Genomic DNA, 21,422 nt, shown 5'->3' with positions numbered 1-21,422 from the left:
ATATTTTTAGCCAATTTTTCGATATTTGTCGTCTGCAGGTTCGAGCTTCAAAACAATACTGATCTCATGAAAATCCGTCACCTCTGTCGAAAGTTTTTGCAAGATATACACAAACATTTTGCGTTTTATAGACATAGAAGATATATATTACAAAAAGGTGGAATTTTATGTTAACTTTTATTAAAAAAAAAACAAGAAAACTTAAAATAATAAATTAAATTTATTTTATTTTACCATTGTACAGCGATATAATGGAAAGTGGAATATACATGATTTTAAAATAAAGATTAGAAAAATCCTGAAAAAGTAAAGTACGATACAACAACGGACGACGACTGTGATTGCTGAAAATATTCACAGTAAGATTGCATTTTATTTATTTTTTAAAAATATTTTATTGTATCACGAAAGAAATTGGGCTGAGATACAAGTTTTTTTTATTGGAGTGGAATTTGAAAATTGAAATATTGAATTTAAAGTCAAACCAATGATATCTACTTAATTGTCATGTTGCAGTAATGAACATATCCAAAAATTATGAAAAACGATTAGGTAGAAAGTTTTCGACGAAAACTAGTGAAAATTAAGTTTTGCTAAAAAGAAATAAACAGTTTGTAGCGTAACAAGGGAGGTAATTATTTTCTAAAAACTTGGAAAATCATAGGCAAAGTCAGCAAAACTCAATTTTCGCTAATTGTCTTTGAAAATTATTTTTATTAATAACTAATTTTCTACCTCATCGTTTTTTCATAATTTTTTGGATATGTTCATTACTCCGACATGACAAGTAGATACTATTGATTGTTTACTCGAAATTCAGTATTTCGATTTTCGAATTTCACTCAAATAACGAAGAAGCACCTCCAATTCTTTTCATAAATTTTTTTTTCTTCTCTTGTTAGAAATGAGTCGAGTTCGAAAACATTAAATATAATTTGTCCTCGTTCATAGTTTTACACATTAGCACATTTTTTTTTTTGTTTCTCAATAATATCAACAAATTTTATTTCTTGCTTTTTACATTTGTTTAAAGACAATAATGCTGACACACCGGTTCTTGTTAGGTCACCAAAGTTAAGTGACTTTGAGCCTGGTCAGTACCATGTGGGTGACCATTTAGGAATACCAGGTGCTCATCTGATCAGGATATACTTGTGGCTGGAAACTGCTTGTAAATTTAAATTTTATTTTCCCTACAATCTTCATCCTTTGGAGGAAGCTGGTTCGACCTACCCCAGGTGAATACACTTTCAGGTATATTGTTACAAAAATCCGTTTCTCAAGAAAAAAAAACAAAAAAAACAACACGAGTCAATTTTTGAATACTGTCACATTGCAGAAGATGGTATAGTTTTACAGGAAGAAGAAAAATGCCTGAATCTGATAGAATTGATAAAATTTCTGTGAATTTTTCAACTTCATTACATACAACCGTATGATTTCTTTCTGTTTCATAAAAAAAAAAAATTGGTCCTTGTTCAGAATTCACCCTATATTAAAAAAACAAAAAGAAAAGTCTTTATAATGTATGTAGTTGTGACAGAAAGAAAATGTCCTATTCCAAAAATTATGTAGATTGAACAAGTAACTTTATTTTTATAAAGATAAAAAATTTTTTTAAGCTATTTTGATTTTGGTGCTTATGCATTTATTGAATCATACTATTTTTAAATAATATTTTCAAGTTACAATGCAAGTTTTCCGATATCTTTTTATAATTAAATTGTTAGGTGAGAGTAACAAAATAGTTACAAAAACATCCTTCTCATATTAAGAATGGCTTTCTACATAATGCTATTATTTCAGCGTGGTTCAAAGTACCTTGATTTTATTTTTCCCAATGCTTCCTCTACTTCCCATGTTAACAATGTTGCAAATTTGCTTTATTTGGAGTTAACTCCCTTCTTTCTTCAAACTGTTTTCAAGATGGTGTCAAGATTGTTTCACGTAGTTTAGTCATAAAATTTGTTTTTTTTCTATTTAAAAACAAAACTACTTGATCAATTTACATGATTTTTGGTGTATGATATTTTCTTTCTATCAGGGTGCACATATATATGTTGTTTAAATTTTTCTTTTTAATATGGGGAAATTCTAGACAAACACTAAAAATTCTTCCCTGTCACTATTTAAAAAAAAAAAAAAATCAGGACTGACATCAAATCCTGTTATCGGATGTTTAAATTATTTTTTTTTCATTGTTTTTATTTATTTATTTTTTTTACACGACCATTCCGTCATCTAATGTTTAAATAACTTTTTTTACACCGCCGTTCCGTCATCTCCAGGTGCTTCTTTTTGATTTGATAAGGCAATAAGTATCCGATCAAATATTTTGTAACGATCAATCGCCTCTGTCACTGAACCCTTTTTACCCCAGAGCAAACGCATATGAAATTCCGTCTTGAAAATCTCTTGCAGTTGCGTGTCCTCTTTCAGTTGACTGATTATCGATTGACCACACATCTTGTACAAACCAAACTGTGACGAAATGATGCGGGCAGTGTCCAGGTGTACAAATAAGCTCTCCAAACCAGAATCGGAAGAGTTTGTTTCCCAGACTAGCGTCTCCATTATGGTTTCCACATTCCGTTCCAAAAGGCAAACAACCGGGAAAATATTTGGAATGCAGACGTTCTGTAGCGGTAACGTTCCGGAACCTTCCATTAGCATTTGGTAAGTGGCACGAAGTTTCTTGTCGAAAATCATGGCGCTTCCGGTGTGGTTCTGTCGGAGAATTAGCCATGTGTCACTTAATCTTTTTACCTGAAAAAATAAAAAAAATAAAAAAATAAATGAAAATGGTAATTAAAAGATGATTCAGAAATTATTTATTTTTTCTTATTAAGTATTACTGTAACATTATCAGTGTTGTCCCCTCCCCCGTTTTAGGAAGTGAGAAAAAGAAATATGAAACAAGTGAATCCTGCATGGTCCCCTGTGAGTGCACAGTGAACAAGGCATAAAAAAAAAATGACTAAGTTCAGCATCACCCCCTCTCAGTTTAGCCCCAAAAGTCCCCAGGGGACGTCAAATCCTGGTGAAAATAAACAAACGGTGCAGTTTTAAGCCTTAACATATGTAGATTTGAGTTTTGCATCATGCAAAAAAAAATAAAAGGCCTAAGTCCATCATTTGCCCCTCACCCACCCAATTTAGCCCCAAAAGTCCCCAAGGCTTTAACATATTTAAATTTGAGTTCAGCACCATGCAAAACTGCTAAATAGACATACACAGAAAATTTTGAACAAATATGATAAAACAATTCCAAAAATGGAGTGTTTTTATTAGCCTTAAAAGAGCCGCTGGGGCACACCCAAAAGTTATCGCGAAGTATAGACAAACAAAATTATATAGAAATCAGTTAGTTACAACTTTTCAGAAAGTTTTATAAAAATCCAAGGCATAAATTTTTTTAATAAGCACAAGTGTTAATTTTAGACATTTTAACCTGAAAGGCACCCCTAGGTGAGCGACTAGAGTTTTCCCAGAAAGTCCGTTCTGTTATTTTTTTTACTCATATCATGTGTAATGTTTGTGCAAAATTTTTAAAAATTCCAAGGGTAGTGCGGACAGACAAATGGGACAAGGGTGAATTTACAGGTCCACCCTCCTTTTGTCCCAGATAATAGCCCCCTACATCAAAGTGGCATTGTGCCTTGTTTGGGGTGAAAATCCCCCCCCAAAAAAGAATGTGTATATATGTATATATATATATATATATATATATATACACACACACGTAGATTTTTGTTGTTGATTTTTTTTTTTAAACGATATATGATTAATTTAGCGTCTTGAAGTTCATGTCTCTTAGGAAATTTTTATTTGGATGTAAACAAATAATATATATATTTTAAATTTATTTATTATTTTTTAAAACCATAATCTACAGACATGCATCAAAAAAAAAAAAATCAACAACAATATATAAACGATAAAAATAAAACAGTGAGATTGTCTATGGTTTCATAGCATAATGGAGTAGACATCGGACTGTAATATATAAGGTCTGAGGTTCGATTCCTAGGTACAGTCAAGTTACGCTGACGAGGGGTAGGGCCCCAAAACATGCACGTCCGTAGATTACTTTAATATATATATATTTGTATGTATATATATATATATATATATATATATATATATATATATATATATTTGTATGGGCATAGATTACTTTAATATATATATATATATATATTTGTATGGGCATAGATTACTTTAATATATATATATATATATTTGTATGGGCATAGATTACTTTAATATATATATATATATATATTTGTATGGGCATAGATTACTTTAATATATATATATATATATTTGTATGGGCATAGATTACTTTAATATATATATATATATATTTGTATGGGCATAGATTACTTTAATATATATATATATATATATATATATATATATATATATATTTGTATGGGCATAGATTACTTTAATATATATATATATATATTTGTATGTGCATAGAGCATTTTGAAACATTAGGAACTATTTTTTTTTATAATATATATAGATAAACAAACATACACTACTGATAATAACTCTAAACTAAGATTTACCATATTTTATCAAAAAAATTTTAAACAGCTAAAATATTAATCTAATATATATAACTCACTATGCCTGTGTGTGCGTTTGAAAAAATTGAGACAAAGTGCATCTCCTCAGAGACAAGGCTGCAGAATAGCGCAAGGCGGGTCAAACGATTGGATTTTTTGTGGACCATTGTTTTATATATATATTAGGTCGACAAGAAGGTTCTTGGAGAATTTTCAATTTTGATTTCAAATGGTGTGTTTTCAAATAAGTTTTCGTTATAACTTTACTTTATATATCATTTTAAAGATTGCTTTTCATTTTATTTACTTATTTAAACTACAATCGTTTTAAAACAATTATGTCTTTTCAGAATGTTCAATACAAGATGAAAAAAAAACATTTGTATAATTTTTTTATTTCAATTCAAGCTAGGCTGAAAAGCTGCTGAAACAGCTTGCAATATCAATGAAGCATTTAGCCCAGGGATCACTACTGAACGCACAGCACAATGATGGTTTAAGAAATTTCATGGCGGCAACAAGAGTCTTCAAGATGATGAATGTAGTGGTAGGCCGTCGGATGTTGACAACGATCAATTAAGAGTTTTAGTCGAAGCTAATCCATGCAAAACTGTTTGAGAACTTGTTTCTGAATTAGACGTCACACATACGACGATTTCCAACCATTTGAGAGAGAGATTCGAAAGACAAAAAAACTTGATAAATGGCTGCCTCACGAATTGAAAGACAACCAAAATAAAAGCCGTTATGAAGTGTCATCTTCCCTTTTACGCAACAAGAATGATCCGTTTCTCGACCGGATTGTGACTTGCAATGAAAAGTGTGTTCTTTACAACAACCTGCGATGCTCGGCTTAGTGATTAGATGTCAACGAATCTCCACGACACTTCCTGAAGCCAGAGTTCCACCAAAATGTCATGCTGAGTGTTTGATGGTTTGTGATTGGTCTCATCCATTAGTTTTTTGAATGCAGGCAAAACCATTATTGCGGAGAAGTTCTGTCAAAAAATCGATGAAATGCATCCAAAACTTTGACAACAACATACAAGCATTAGTCAACAGAAAAGGCCCAATTCTCCTCCAAGACAATACTCGACCTTACATTACTAAACCGACCCTGCATAAGTTGAACTAATTTGACTACGAAACTCTGCCTCATCCACCATACTCTCCAGACCTCTCACTTACCGACTACCACTTTTTCAATCTTCTAAACAACTTTCTGTGAGAAATGCTTCAAAAACCTAAGCGATATCAAAAACGCCTTCAGCGACTTCATTGTCACCAGAATACAAAATGTTTATGTTACTGGCATAAATACATTTTGATGGTGTTTATTAATTTCGATGAATATATTTTTGTTTGAGCTGAGATATATTCATCTGAATTTAAAAGTTAAAAAACACAAGAACTTTTTTGTCAACTTGATGTGTGTGTAATATATATATATATATATATATATATATATATATATATTTATAGCTAGTAGAGTTTAGTTTCCTAGAAATACATCCAATGAAACAACATGTGTCTACCAAAGAGTGCTCAATGAGTGAACAGAACAGGTATATAAAATTTATTTATACAAACATTAATGGCTACATATGTGCATACATGTTTCTGTAATCACCCGCGTTGGGGGATTACGTCTTCAGGCCAAGAATTACCGTCGAAAACTCAGTTTATATATATTAGGGATGTACCGATTAGCAAATTGGCTGATTAATAAGTTTTCTAATGCTGATTTATCAGCAAATTTTGTAGTCATAAATGATAATAAATCTTAATTAAATTGTAAACAAAGAGAAATTAACTCCCTCTTTTGCTTGCCAGTGAAAATTCATCGAAGGTCCATGTATCGTCTACACCATATTATCAAATAACAAACACGACGTGCTGTTAACATTTAGACTTTTACAATTGCACTGAATTTGAGGCAAATAGATGTAAGCATAAGAAAAATTTCCTTCTTTTCTTTTCCTATCGAATTAACATTATTATTTTTTTACTTTAAATCACTGTCAAAAAAAATTATTACTTCATCTTTCAGTTTTCATGTTGAGGAATTGTACAGTAAATTGCGATCACATGTGAACTGAAAAGATGAAAAGAATATATTCTTCATCAGTCATACTCTTGTTCCTCAATTTTAGATTCTTGCTACCATTACATATATATTTTTATTTTTCTGGTATATTTTATTGAGATAAATAACTAATTAAATATCAGACATAAGTAATTTAAATATGTAAAAAATTAAATATTAACAATCTTCAACCATTATGGAAACCAGTTTCTGCTGGAAGTATTTGGACGCCAATCTCAAGAATAAAAATACAGCTGCCTGCAAGTTATGTCAAACCATCACATCAAAGGGTTGCAAATCAGCAAAATCTTTTACAGCAACGAATGTTCATCCAGAAGAAGTAAAAGTTGCAGATAAAAAAAAGGAAACCCAATGAATATTTAGGGACAGACATTCCAGGAACAAGTGATATCTTCCAGAAAAACACCAAACTACTATAGAATTAATATTGGTCAAGAAAATTTGGGATATTATTGACCACAGGTCACGCGGAATTTATTATCTGATAAGAGAAATGGTTGGTGTTGATATTCAACCATATTCTATAACATCTGATGTTGGATTTAAAAGGCTCGCTCACACACACACACACACATTAAGGTTTACTAAATTAAACTTGTATTTACCGGATTCAGTGCAAGTCCTTCCATAATGCTGACAAAACTGAACAAATTTCCAATTGTGTTCTTTAATTCTGTGGCAACTTGAATCCATTTGCTGAGGATTTGTGCACGTTCTGTGGTTTTGTTACAACTGAGAATCATCACGGCCACAAATAATTGCAGACAATGGCACCTGAAATAGAAAGACATCAAGATGTTTCATATTAAAACACAAAACAAAATAACATTGGTTTTCATTTTGAGGAAACAATAGAACAAGATAGCAACACTGAAGAAGACATGTACAAATGCTGCATGTTTAGGTGAATAGATGCATGTTTCAGATAACAAAGAGGAGGTGGAATAAATTTCTGGCTTGGGGGGTCAGATCACTGAGAAAAATTAGCTGGGCCTTTTGAAAAAAAAAAAAAAAAAAAAAAAAAAAAATGATTACCTCTTTAAAACTGGGATTCATGCTGCGAGATCAGATCACTGAAAATTTGACAGAATTAATGCCCACTTCTGATTCCAGATAAGAGATTTGCTGGTCAGTAATTTTTTTCTTTTTTATGTCCAGTGATAAAACAACTCATCATTTCCAAGTAACTGTCTGCTTGGTCTATCTCAAAGGAGATTTATCAATCTTATATTTCTCTTAATCTATTTTTCTTAGAAACTATTGGGTCGGTCTGGCTAAAGATTTGTATGAACCTTTGTTATTCTAAGGTGCAACAAACTGAGTATTATGATATTTGTTCTATGCATAACTATATATTAATAAGGATTAGTATTAATTGCTGTTTTGATTTATGTGGTTCTGTTACGTTGTGCTCCTGAAATCTCTCTTTGTCTCAGTCCCATTTGCCTTCTTGTTGGAAGAAGTCCTCTGTTGTCCCTATCTTTAAAAATGCTGGTAATCGGTCTGACCCAATTAAGCTAGTCATCTTGTTAGTCATTATTGCTGTTATTAGCAAAGTTTTTAAAAGATTGATCAGCGGCAAACTCGTTCATTTTCTGGAGAGTCTGGGCATCTTTAATGATGTTCAGTATGGCTTTTGTGATTTTCATTCAACAGCTGATAATAACTGAACGGATCTTTCAGTTGATAATTCAGGAGAGAATGGGGCCCTTGTGCTTGACATTTCAAAAAATGTGAGAAAAACCTAACTCCCCAAGGAGAGGCATTCAAAATCGAAACAAAAATAAAATTCTTTTCAGTTTAGAAGGATTCTCCATCATCTCCAGATCCCATAATCTTATGTTTCTGGGAAAGGTAGATAACTCTACCTCAGTGTCTCATCAAGGGCAGATAACCCGTGTTCAATGGACAGTTGGAATATAGACCCTTGAAGTTGGAGAAGGAAACCTGGTAGTTGGGGTCTACATTGGAAGTTGGAGTTCTGGTTTTAATCTAGTATCATAACTTGTTGAAGGTTTCATTTGTATTTGCATCGTTTTGCATATTTTAATTTTGAATTTCAAAGTTATGTGAATATATGAAACTGTATAAAATGTAAATGTTAGAAAATGATTTAATCACTGGCGGCCATGCCGTGAGTGAGAAAGAATGGGATATAAAAATAAAGGAACACTACATCCATTCAGTCTATGCATTTAACAATATAAATCCTATTTGTCATTTCTGAATTTTTGAGATGAGGATTGGTTATTCGTGTTATTTGGATTCATCGGACTACGGTTCTCATCTTCAGTGTCATTTTCACAACATTTCGGTTGATGTAACCTCAGACCTTCTTCAGGTGTATCTTCTCGAACTCTGGAATGCTTCTGTCGAACTCGGAAATTTGGGCGGAATTTCGAACGGAACCCCTACCATCACGAGGGTAGCATGCCCTTGTTCTGTCAGCCGTGACTGAATAAAGGTCCTAAGTAATTCGCAATCGTATTTTTCGGTCGCCCACACTAAGGATTCAACCTTCAGGAGAATATCACTTTTTACAATTGATTTTTCAAGTACTCTAACCACTGCACCACAGGTCCTTGCAAGGACTTCTATCCAGTAATGGCTGACAGAACAAGAGCACGCTACCCCCGTGATGTAAATAAAGGGTTCTGCTCAAAATTCCGTCCAAATTCCAGCTAGAAACATTCCCGAGTTCGACAAGATACACCTGAAGAAGGTTGGAGGTTACATCGACCGAAACGTTGTGAAAATCACACTCAAGATGAGGACAGTAGTCCGATGAATCGAAATAATACAGAATTATTTGAAACTGAAGTATGACATGCAAAAGAAAATCGCATTTTTTTTTTTTGAAAGACAAAAATGCATAAATCGTGATGTAGTGTTTTAAATATGCATATATTTAGGAAAACGCCCAAGTGTGACAGATTGACCAACTGATAAATGAAAAAAAATGTTATTATTGTAAATGAGAACACTCAGGTATATACTCTTCACACAAATACAAGAGTCTAACCTGGAAAAGTAATTTTTTTCTCTATACAAAAAGAGATTCTACTTTTTTTTAAAGTGATCAGGTGCAGACATTCTGAAAACCTTTTTGTTTAAAAAAAAAAAAAAAAATGGTTTAAAAATTTATATTGTGGGATCAGTTTCTCATAAATTTAATAGAGGTAGGGAGTACTGGGTCGGGTCTTCAGATTTTGGTGGAGACCCCCTCAGATCAAAATATGCACTAAACCTAGGTAAGAATCGAAAAAATTTTGAAAAAAAATCAAAATTCATCTGTTGGCGCCATTTTTTAGATTTTTAGGCTCCGGGGGCCCAAAAACGCCCATTTACCCATCTTTGCAAAAGAAGGGATAAGAAATAGCAGTTGAAACTTAGGTATTTTCACTTCTTTTGACTTGGTCAATGAATTAGGATAGGAATGACACAATGTATAGCTAAATTGAGTTTTATTTTAGCATATAAAAATCATTTTTAGTACAAAATCGGGATTTTAGCACAATTTTCACGGTGATTTATACCCTAGATGTCATTCATTTTGCGGAAAGAAATACCCTTAATCGTCCAGTGTTCCAAATCTGGTAAATTTTACATAAGAATGTTTCTTACAAAGCTTCATACAAAAATTGTAAGTGTTATTTAACTAGTTTCCCAAGGGGCTTGGGGACTAGTACTAGTAGAATCGAATGATTGATAACATTGCAGTGTTATCTGAGAAAGGAGTTGTTTTGTTTATTTGGTCAGTTCAAAATGAGATTCTGAAATGTAGAGTCTCCTTGCTATGTTATTTTTATCATAATCATAGCACACAGTTGAAATCTCCTTCTCCTTGGGTCCATTCATATTTTTATTTGGGTCCATTTTGAATATCCTGACACAGTTATATTTCTCTTTCAGGATTGTATTGAAGAGTCAGCCGGTAGAATGAGTAGTGTTGCAGAGCAGTCCACAACTTTCTCTTTTGGTGATGTTCTTCCTTCAGAATATGAAGTCATTGCTAAAATTCTTGAAGTCGCACCATCTGGACAACCAACTGAAGAGAAAGAGACTAGACTCAGAAAACAAGCTGTGTCAGATTGCGCCAAAGGATTAATGATAACCTGGTCGAAGGTGTTCTCCGCATCTAATGTTCTGTCTGCGAAATCGGTGAAGAAGAAGATTCGCAAATCTTTGCAGTCATACTACAATGCTGTTACAACCAGCAAGAAGAAGAAAAGACGTGCAGAGATTGAGTTTAAGAAGGAACATTCCGAACTCTTCAACATCAAAGGCATGGCGGTAGATCCTGAGAAGTTTGCTCCAGCGGAAAAGACATTCTACTATGATCAGTTGAAAATGAATCGAAATTGGGGAATCGACTTGACACAAGTAGACGAGGAGTTTGAAAAAGAGATGGAGGACATGCGACAAAAAGAAGCAGCTGAGGTAGAAATGATGGAGGATGAACTTTCATACATCATGGATGAGGTGGTTGACACACTCAACAGTACTACAGTAGGTAGTGAAAAGAACAGTCAAGAAGGAGTTAGCATGACTCGTTCAGGTCTGGTTCGAGTTCTTGTAGATTGCGCTGACGCTGCGTCACAAACAGACCAGTCTTTCATACCCCAGCCAGAGATTCGTAAGATTCGAAACTGCACTGAAGCCATCAAAAAAGTTTGTGTGGAAGTCAGTGTGAAGTGTGGAATCCCAGTGAAAAAAGCTATTCTAGCTGTTCAAATAGTCTGCAAAATTCTGTATGGACATGATTTTTATTTGAACAAGGAAGAGGCAGACAAAGCTAATCCTTCTCCTTGCACGTCTTCAACTCCCCCAGAAGTGAGTGATGAAATAATTGAAGATGATGAAGCACCATGTAAAAAGAAGGCCAAGTTAAATCGAAAACATATGCCCCATTCCAAATCAGATTGGGAAGGTTATAAGAATGTTTTGCCAGCACCAAGAACAATAACTGATTACAAACAAATAATGGCAATTCAAGCCAAATCTGCTGCTGCCAACTTTCTTTATAACAACTGCGACAATTTGAAGTGCCACTTACATTATGACACAACATCACGATGTAAAATTGATGGTGAATGGCCAGCCATTATATTCAATTTCTCTGGAAAAAAAAAAGGTTCTCGCTCCGTCCCCTGTTCTTTGCCTACGAGGATAGAAAGCAAATAGTGAAGCTGCTTGTCGAGACGTTCCATCGTCTAGCAGTTTTGGTGATACCAGAAGATCCTAACATCTCAGTTACGGCTAAAGACTTGTGGGAAAAAGAAAAAATCATCATGACTGATTCAGTTGAAAAAAACTTGAAAATAGAATTTGAAATTGCTCGTGAGTTGAATTCGGAGCACGTTCCCCTTCACACTCTTTGTAAAGCGCATACTGTTGAAGCTTTAGATAGATCAAACCCAGATGATAAGCAAACTATCGATGCAGATCAAATTGTCGAATGCGAAATCAACGGAGACTGGGATGTTCTTTCGGACCGAAACATGCAATTCACACTGCACAACCACAAAGAGATTGCAGCCAAGTTTGATGGATTATTGTAGTGCTTGTAGTGTATATCTGAGTCACTTTTGTTAAGTCTGTTAAGCACTTGGAAATCATAAAAGGACGGGATTATGTTGATTTCGGCCTATTTTCAGCAATTTTAGGTCCAATTTGGCCAAATTCACCCCTAAAATTGCCCTTAAAGACCCCAAGACCTGTCAATAATCATGGTTCTCTGCCTTATATGTGTGTCTGAAGTCATTCATATCCATTGGGAATGAACAAGGATCGATTAAGTGACCGAGAACAGGATTTTGGCAATTTCGTCCTATTTTTGGCAATTTTGGGTCAAAATTTGGTCTATTTCTCTTCAAAAAAGGCCCAAAAAGATCTGAGACCTGTATATAATCGTACTCCAATGTCTATTTTAGGTATCTACAGCAATATATACCTTTATAAAGGTGGACGAGGATAATTTATGTGACTCAAGATGGTTTTTGTGATTTTTGCCTGTTTTTCGGCCAATTTATGGCCAATTTGGGCCATTTTTTGACCGAAATTGACCAAGAATACCACAAAACCTGTTTAAATACATGACCCTGTGTCATTTGAAACTATTTATATCCATTAATGGGCATTGGAGATACACAAGAAGCAAAATTATGCCTTGAAATCACTCATATTGACATTTCGGACACATATTTCTTGAAAAACCAGCCCCAGATCTAAAAAATGCCGCCAACAGATGAAAAATTTTTTTTTTTTCAAATTTTTTTTCGATTTTGACCTAGGTACACCTTATATTTTGATTTGAGGGGGTCCCCACCAGATTTTGAAGATGTGACCTTTTTTCGACCCAGTACTCCCTACCTCTAAATTTAACATAAAATGATCAGCAACTTTGTAGATTCTGTTTTGTTGATCATTCAGATTAAAATAAAAAAAAATTAAAAGATATTTAAAAAAAATTATGTCAAGAAGAATAAAAAAAAAGAAATAAAATTATGTCAAGTTAGATTATACATAGTTTTCATTTTTTTTTTTGTTAGTCATTCTGATGACATCATCAATAAGCAAAAAAAAAAGTTTACAAAATTTAAAGTAACAATTTTTATGTAGAAATGTTTAGTTAAGTAAACATTTTTATGTGTAATATTCGAAAAAAGATGAAATAAGGAATTTTAAAAAATAACTCGTGGGGGAAGATTGCCCGGCGTTGACCAATCATAAAATATGCTTAAATATGATATTTTAATTGATGCAGGTTTCTTATATATTATTATAAAGTCAATTCTCGATTTATTAGATACTTGGGATACGGCATTAAAAATTAGTAACAAAATACAGTACGGTATATAACACTATAAATAATACCATAAATCGTGGCAAATACCATAACCAGGGGCCGGAAAAACATTGTATTCTACATTGTAATCTGAAAAAAAAAAAGTATCCTAGGACCACTGTATCCTGGGGTTGTACTTTATATCATATTGTACCCAATATGTAATAGTGATTCTAAAAGTTAAAAAAAATAAAATGACTTGGGTGCCAACAGTTGGAATAAAAACCAAAACCAAAATTTATGAAGAATTCTTGGTAAAATTATTTATCACAAGATTCAAACAAGCAAGCAAGGATGCCCGGACAGTCCACAGAGTTTTATACTTATGAAGATTATGTTTATTAAAAACTATGTATATTTTGCACTTGTCTGGTCTTTTCAACTGCTAAATTTAAAATTCTGAATATCAAGTGCTTCTTAAACAGTGGATTTCCTATTTTTTTTTTTTTTTAAATAAGTGATGCTTTTGAGACTAAGCAAATCACCTATATTGTCGCCATGTTTTTTTTTTTATTAATGTCAATGGAGTTTGTATATTTAGGAATGACTATCTGAAAAAGTCTCCTGAATAACTTGCATAAGTAATCAAGAAGGATAAAAAGTGTTATGATGCAAATATGAAGAAGTAGCTTAGTGGGGGATGCCCATTTCTCTACCCTGCAACCTCTCTCCCACAGAAGAGACGTTGCGAGCCTATCCTTGTTTTATCGTTATTTCCATGGCAGGTGCTCGTCTGAACTCCAATTTCTGGTCCCCCCTCGCCAATCTTTCACGAAAAACACCCGTCTAGCTGAATCCACTGTGAAAAATTTCCCCCACTCTATATCTGTGCCTAAATCAAAACATGGATTCCATGAACAAAGCTTCTTTCTTAGAACTGCACGCCTGTGGAACTCTGTTCCGTCTGCCTGCTTCCCACCGGACTACAACTTGGATATCTTCAAGTCTAATGTTAATAAATTCATAATGAATCGCTCCCTTAAGTAAACACTTCATCAAATCTCCACACTAACGTAATGTACTTGCAATAGCCCTTATCCCTGAGTGGCTTCTGGGCCTTGATAAGTAGTGATCACTGTGTAAAAAAAAAAAAAAAAAAAATATGAAGAAGTAAATTGGATGAAAACGATTCTATGTAGATCAATAATAAATATTTTAACAAATTTTACAACTGGTAAAAGAATTACTATGATGAGGATTTAATTGTCTAGTACTAAGCCGATTTTTGTACCATCCTCCATACATTTGTTTATTGTTTAGACCTATTGATGCCATGATCAAAGGAACGCTCTGCTTTCCAATCTCTTTCGAAAATAATTCTTTCTTTTGATTTTAATTATTATTTTTCTATATGTGACTTAAAGCTGAGACGCTTCCATAATGTAACAGGACTCTTATCAATAGAAGTCACCATTATCCAGCCAGCCCTGTACGGTTATAAGGAGAGGGGAGTTCTAGTCTTCTGGATTCCACGATGTGTAAATGTGATAAAATTGCTGTATGTTGATATTAATGGCTTGGCCGGGGGGGGGGGAGAAGAAGAAAGAAAACAAAAAACGTGTCACTTCCTGTTAACATTGATATATATAAAATAATGATAATAATAGCCATTCTTTTGATCTTTCAAACAAGTGACAGCATTACACCTCCATCTAGGTTTCTATTGATATCACTCTTTCCCCACACAGACATTGTCACCCCATATTATTGCAGAAAGAAAAGTAGATAGATATAATGAAAAAAGAGAGACAGAGAGAGACGAACGAGAAAAAAAAAAAAATAGAAAGATAAAGAGAGGGAAAGAAAGAGCGAAAAGGAGAGAGTTGTGAAGTAGTTTTTGAATAGTGAAACCACTATAAAAAAAAAAAAAAAAAAAAATGGATGAAAACGATTCTATTGAGATCAACAATATGAAATGATTCATTAACAATTCACAACCGGGAGAATGACTATGAAATGCGGTTTTAATTGCTGGTTGCTAAACAAATGGGAGAAGCTGCTTAGTTTGAGAAAATGTGGGAAATTTTGGAAAGGGAATGAAATATTTTGTGGAAATATGTATTATAAATTGATGGAACAGATTAGCAAACGAAGATTCTGGATCAAATGTTCTATGAAATAGGAAAAAAATTATTTTATTTAAATATATTATATAACTAGCATTTCAGCCCGGCGTTGCCCGGGTGTTTGGATGTGTATGTTGAGCAAAAAAAAAAAAAAAAAAAATGGTAGTAGGTAGGCTCGAACCCGTACCGCAAAGGAAGAAAAAAAACAGGGTAAAACCTAACGTTTATGCTGTTACGACCACCGCCAAACCGGAAGCGACATTTTTTAAAATTAAGGCTAGACAATCTAAAGGAGAGCATAACTTTAAAAAATATTGGCGAAAAAAGTGACCCCTCCCTGTAGAAAAGTGCCTAGTTGAAGGAGAAGATAGTAATGTTTTTAGCCAATTTTTCGATATTTGTCGTATGAAAGGTCGAACTTTAAAACGATACTGATCTTGGTAAAATCCGTTGCCTCTATTGAAAGTTTAAGGTAGACATACAAACAGACATACATACATACATACATTTATATATTGGTAACTAAAACTTTTCGACCCAAACTAATGAAAAAGCTTGCCCTATCTCTGAATACCCTTTATGTAAAATTTCAAATATTTAGACCAGAAATTGTCTGAGTAATTTGGAAGAGACCGCAGAGATCAATTTTTTTTTTTTTTTAACTTTGACCCCTATTATGACCCCTTAAAATTTATTGTTTTGGGCTCAAATCAAGTTATTAAGTTAGATCCATGTCCAAGGAACCTATATCTAAAATTTCAAGTGCATAGACCCAAAATTGTCGGAGGAGTTTGGTTGAGTTCTCAAAGGTCAAATCGTTGAACTTTGACCCCTTAATTGCCAAATTTCTGGCCAAAAACCGATCACATCGATTTTCCCAAATCTTAGTAATCTGTATATCAGATTTCGAGTCTGTAGGCTTTAAATTGACAGAGTTATTGCATAGGGGAATGTACACAGACACACACACAGACACGTTCACTTTTATAGATATATAGATAAAGTAATAAAGATTAAAACAAAAAATAAATATTTTTGTTTTCATTTTTATTTTTCTATTATTTCTCTCTGTCTCATATATATATATATATATATATATATATATATATATATATATATATATATATGTGTGTGTGTGTGTGTGTGTGCTGAAACAATTAATCAGATAAAATCGGGACTTTTGGTGGTATCAGAATAAAAAATGTGAACCTATTTTCCGATGCCAAAAACGATTCCTTTAATTATCTTTTTCATTTGATTTTTGTTTAAAGCAACACTTTATACTGTTGGTAGTAATAATAAAATAAATGTTTATTGATTTTAAACGACCAGTAAAACTAAAATTTATAGATCAATATCCTCACGTGTGTTTTTTTTCATGTTAAAAAAAAAATAACATGTTTTTATAGTAGTAGAACAAAAATAACTTCATAGTTAAATATTTAGAGATTTATAAAGAATCGGTAATCAGGAAAAATATCGGAATCGTCCCATCACCAATATATATATTCTATTCTCTTGTATTTTTCTCTATCTTTATATATATATATATATATTTGTTTATTGTTATATAAACATGCTCACATCCCGCTGCTACAAATAGCCACTTGTTTCAATCAAACAACAGATATCATCAGGCAGCGACTTGACTATTCAAAAGTTCAATGAATAACGGTTATTCATTGAACTTTTGAATAGTCAAGTCGCTGCCTGATGATATCTGTTGTTTGATTGAAACAAGTGGCTATTTGTAGCAGCGGGATGTGAGCATGTTTATATAACAATAAACAAGTATTATCAGCTCTTTTTATTGAGCACTATCTAACAACCTCGTTGAATTCATTAGTCCATTACTTTTGAATATAAAAAACCCGAGTATATATATATATATATATATATATATATATATATATATATATATATTTCTTTCAAAATGTTCAATGAAACACGAAAAAATGATTTTATTATAAATATATTATATAATAAAGGTTAAAATAGAAAAATAAACACGAAAGAAGAAAAAACCATTAATATATATATATTAAAAAATATCTTTATTTTTTTCAAGTAAAAGATGGTCACACACTTTTAGAAGACTTGTTTTGAATAAAATTTAAATAAGAAATTTAAAAACTTTGAAGTATCGGAAATAATGATAAATTCATTTTTATTTATTTATTTATTTTTTTGTTGTTAATCTCACTCAAACAGATCCAGGAAAAGTGTGTGGAGCAAAATATGGGGCTGTACATGATCTTTGTGGATTTTACGAAGGCTTTTGACACGGTGGATCGAATCACTCTTTGGGAAGTCTTGATGAAGCTTGACTTTCCTGCACACTTCACCAGCCTTATCAGAGCCCTTCATTCAGGCATGAAAGCCATAGTTAAGCTGAAGGGCGAGCTCTCTGATCACCAGCAACAAGACAGCCAATTAAGATTCAAGACCAGGAGCTTTACAATGTCGACAAATTCAAATACCCAAAATGGACGAGGAGATTTCTACAAGAATGGCTAATGCCTCCATATCCTATGGAAAACTCAAACAGAAGATCTGGCAAAATAAAGACCTGACTTTCAGAACTAAATGCTTGGTGGACCGCGCTATCATCCTCTCGTCACTCTTATACGGTGCAGAAACTTGGCCAGTATACAAACTGGTAGCCCGCAAGCTCAACACCTATATGATGAGACACCTCCGGCAGATTTTAAATGTCAAGTGGTGTGACTTTGTCAGCAACAGGGAGATCCTATCACAAGCCAACCTCCCAAGCATGTATTACCTGCTCATCCGGAAAAACCTGAGATAGGCCAGGCACGTAAACAGAATGGAGAACTCCCGACTACCAAAACAGATACTGTTTTCACAACTTGAGGATGGGGTACGAGGCATAGGCAGATCTAAGCTCAGGTTTCATGACACCGTCAAACAAAATCTAAAGGACAGGTTGATCCCTACTGGAAGCTGGCAGGCCCTCAGTCGCGACCGTGACAAGTGGAGAATGACGGTTCACAGGAAGTCGTCTTCGGACACGAAGGACGGCACATGATGATGATGTTGTAAGTCCAATATTTCACTAAAAATAGCTTCATCAGGGTAGAAAGTCCGGTCAGTATTTATTTATTTTTTTTATTTTATTTATTTTAGTGTTATGGAGGAGGCGATGCCTCAAGTTTTTTATTTATATTATTTTTTATTATTTCTATAAATATTTTTTCTATTTTCTTGTATTTTTATTTTTGATATATTTCTCCCTATATTTTTTCTATACTTTTCTATATTTCTTTTATCAATTCAGACTTTATAGATCTATAGTATATTTTTTTTTTATTTCGGGGCTAATGTTTTTATGCCCGTTTATATACTAGCAAAAGTACCTGTTGTTGACTGGATTCAAAAACAGCCTACAGAAAATGGACTCTGATTTACGAAAGTATGATAGGTTATGAAAAGGAAGAGTTGTAAAGAGATAGCTTCGAATTTGGGGGTATCAAAACCAAAGCAAAATATGATGAAAGTAAAAATAAAATAGATAAACCCCATAATTTATTATACCATGCCTGTTCACACTGAAACACTTATCACAATATTCTGTGGATCTATATTAAAAAACCTTGTTAAACTTTGTGACATATTTCCATTCTATGGAGGTCAGGCGCGAATGAACACCCCATAATTTTATTATACCATATTTCTTCAAACTGAAACATAATTATCAAAGTATACTTACACAGATAGATATGAAAAGTCTTTATTAAAATTCGTGCCTATTTCCATTCTATGGAGGCCAGGCGCGAACGCAGACCCCACAATTTTATTATACATCTCTATTTAAGTTAAAACATACTTATCAAAGTATTATTATGTACATCTATATCAAAAACACCTGCAAACGTTTTTTTTTTAATTTTTTTATTTCCATACATTGTGGACCAGGCGCGAACGCAGACCCCACAATTTTAATGAACCACCGTTCTGCCAGATCAAACATACCCATTCCTGTGTTTCGATACATCTTCTATCATTATATGTAATCAGTTTTTTTTTAAATAGTCAATCATATAGGAGCCTATTTATGACCAGACACACACACAGACATTCAGCTTTATATATATATATATATATATATATATTATATATATATATATATATATAAATAAACATTGCCCTTCTCTTCTGATGAGAAGCATTAAGCTTTGAAATATAATGATTTAAAGAATTTTCTTTATATTTCGCACGTTTTCCTTATTTGATGATCAAATGAATTTTATTTAACTGAATAATCATCAATTGTTTTTTTATATAAATATATTATAGAAACATATAAAGTAAAACTGATTTCTTTGTAGATCCATCAGACACACTTTTATCGAGCCTAAATTTCAATTTCTTTTTCGCTATTAATTCGTGACCTGCTTTTGAGATGGTTCTTATCTCAACAAAAATTTATTCTGAATATGTATGCCAGCAGCATTCACCCTAGGTGGGTTGAACTAACTTCCTCTGAAGGAAGAAGTGCTTAGGGAATATTCACAAGCGGTCCCCAGTCGCATGTATATCCCAGTCAGGGAAGATGATGATGTTAAGCTTTTTAAGTCCTTGCATAGAGGTATCGACGTCCTCCTACATACGTTGGTTACCCATCTGGTATTGACCATGTTGAACAATGCTTAACTTTGGTGATCTAACGAGAACTGGTGTGTCAACATGATTATAGTGCATTTTAAATATTTCTTTTTTTTTTTTAAACAAAGAAATCACCACTTATCAAGACGTGGAGGCCACTCGAGGATGAGGGTTAATGGGAAAATAGTGGGATCCTTCTATCGCTCCAGAAGATATCTCACTGCTGATGCAATTCTCTATCTGTATAAAAGCCAAGTAGGCCCAAAGATGGAGTACTGCTGCCACATCTGGGCAGGAGCTGCTAAAAACAGCCTATCCCGCCTTGACAGAGTACAAAATAGACTTTGTGATCTAGTGGGGGATGCCCTTTTCTCTTCCCTGCAGCCTCTCTCCGACAGAAGTTGAACGACAGTCACTCGGATGCAAGCATGACACACAAAATAAATAACACACACACTGTCCTATAATTATATATATAAGAAAATTTTTCACACTTTTATACTTTTTTTTTAAGGAAGGTTGTTTTAAAAAATCTGCAAGAAAATCGAATGTTTATACGTTCAAGTTTCAACATAAAATTTGGTGCATATTTAGATACTATCTTTAGTTTTAAATAAAAATACAAAAATCTTTATGATGTATGTATTTGACTCTATAGCCCTGAGGGGGCATCCTAAGTGGGGTGTTGTGTTGCAAGAAGTTTTGTAATGTTGTCATTATATGTTAATCCTTGTATCCACACGTTGTATCTGAAACCGTTGCAAAGGAACAAGCAAAAAGGAAAGAAATTCGACTCAGCATTTTGCAATTGCAATAAAAGGCATTTATTCATGGTACTTTCCAAAATATGCCTGCATCTTGATTTTTCTTTTTACAGTTCATTTCGTTTGCGATGAGATTAACAAAACTCTGCTATTTTCTCCACAGTCCCCCGCAGGCCCACACAAGCTTTTTCTTTGTTTTTGCTATGCGGTGCATTTTTCTCTTTTTTTTTTTCTTTTCCTTCTCTTCTCTGTGACGTGACATCACATTGCACACTGGCTTTGTCATTTGCATATATGTCATCCTCCACCAGACTAGATGAATTCTTGTCCTGGAATCTGGTAAGACCAAGAGGTCACAAAAAAGATATACTATAACATATTTAAATGATCAATCGGGGAAATGAAAATTATGTTCTCAACTTCTTTACTAAATCA

General features: G+C 33.2%; 1 protein-coding gene across 4 annotated transcripts in view; it reads right to left on the bottom strand.

Annotated features, from left to right (window-relative positions):
- Window positions 1–207: 207 nt before the first annotated feature.
- LOC145254782 (breast cancer anti-estrogen resistance protein 3 homolog) overlaps window positions 208–21,422 on the bottom strand; it is a 432,885-nt gene continuing 411,670 nt past the window's right edge. For all 4 annotated transcript variants that reach the window (XM_080113563.1, XM_080113562.1, XM_080113560.1 and 1 more), the window contains exons 6-7: window positions 7,290–7,458; window positions 208–2,766 (exon numbers count right to left, since the gene is read on the bottom strand). In XM_080113563.1, coding sequence (XP_079969689.1) covers window positions 2,263–2,766; window positions 7,290–7,458 — 673 coding nt within the window. In that variant the 3' untranslated portion in view covers window positions 208–2,262. The remainder of the gene's footprint in view (window positions 2,767–7,289; window positions 7,459–21,422) is intronic.

Source organism: Euprymna scolopes, chromosome 30 (genome assembly GCF_053919585.1).
Source record: "Euprymna scolopes isolate OS-2025 chromosome 30, ASM5391958v1, whole genome shotgun sequence".
In the NCBI taxonomy this organism is placed as follows: Eukaryota; Metazoa; Mollusca; class Cephalopoda; order Sepiida; family Sepiolidae; genus Euprymna; species Euprymna scolopes.
The sequence above is the reverse complement of the archived record's forward strand: the minus strand, read 5'-3'. Positions and strand labels throughout refer to the sequence as shown.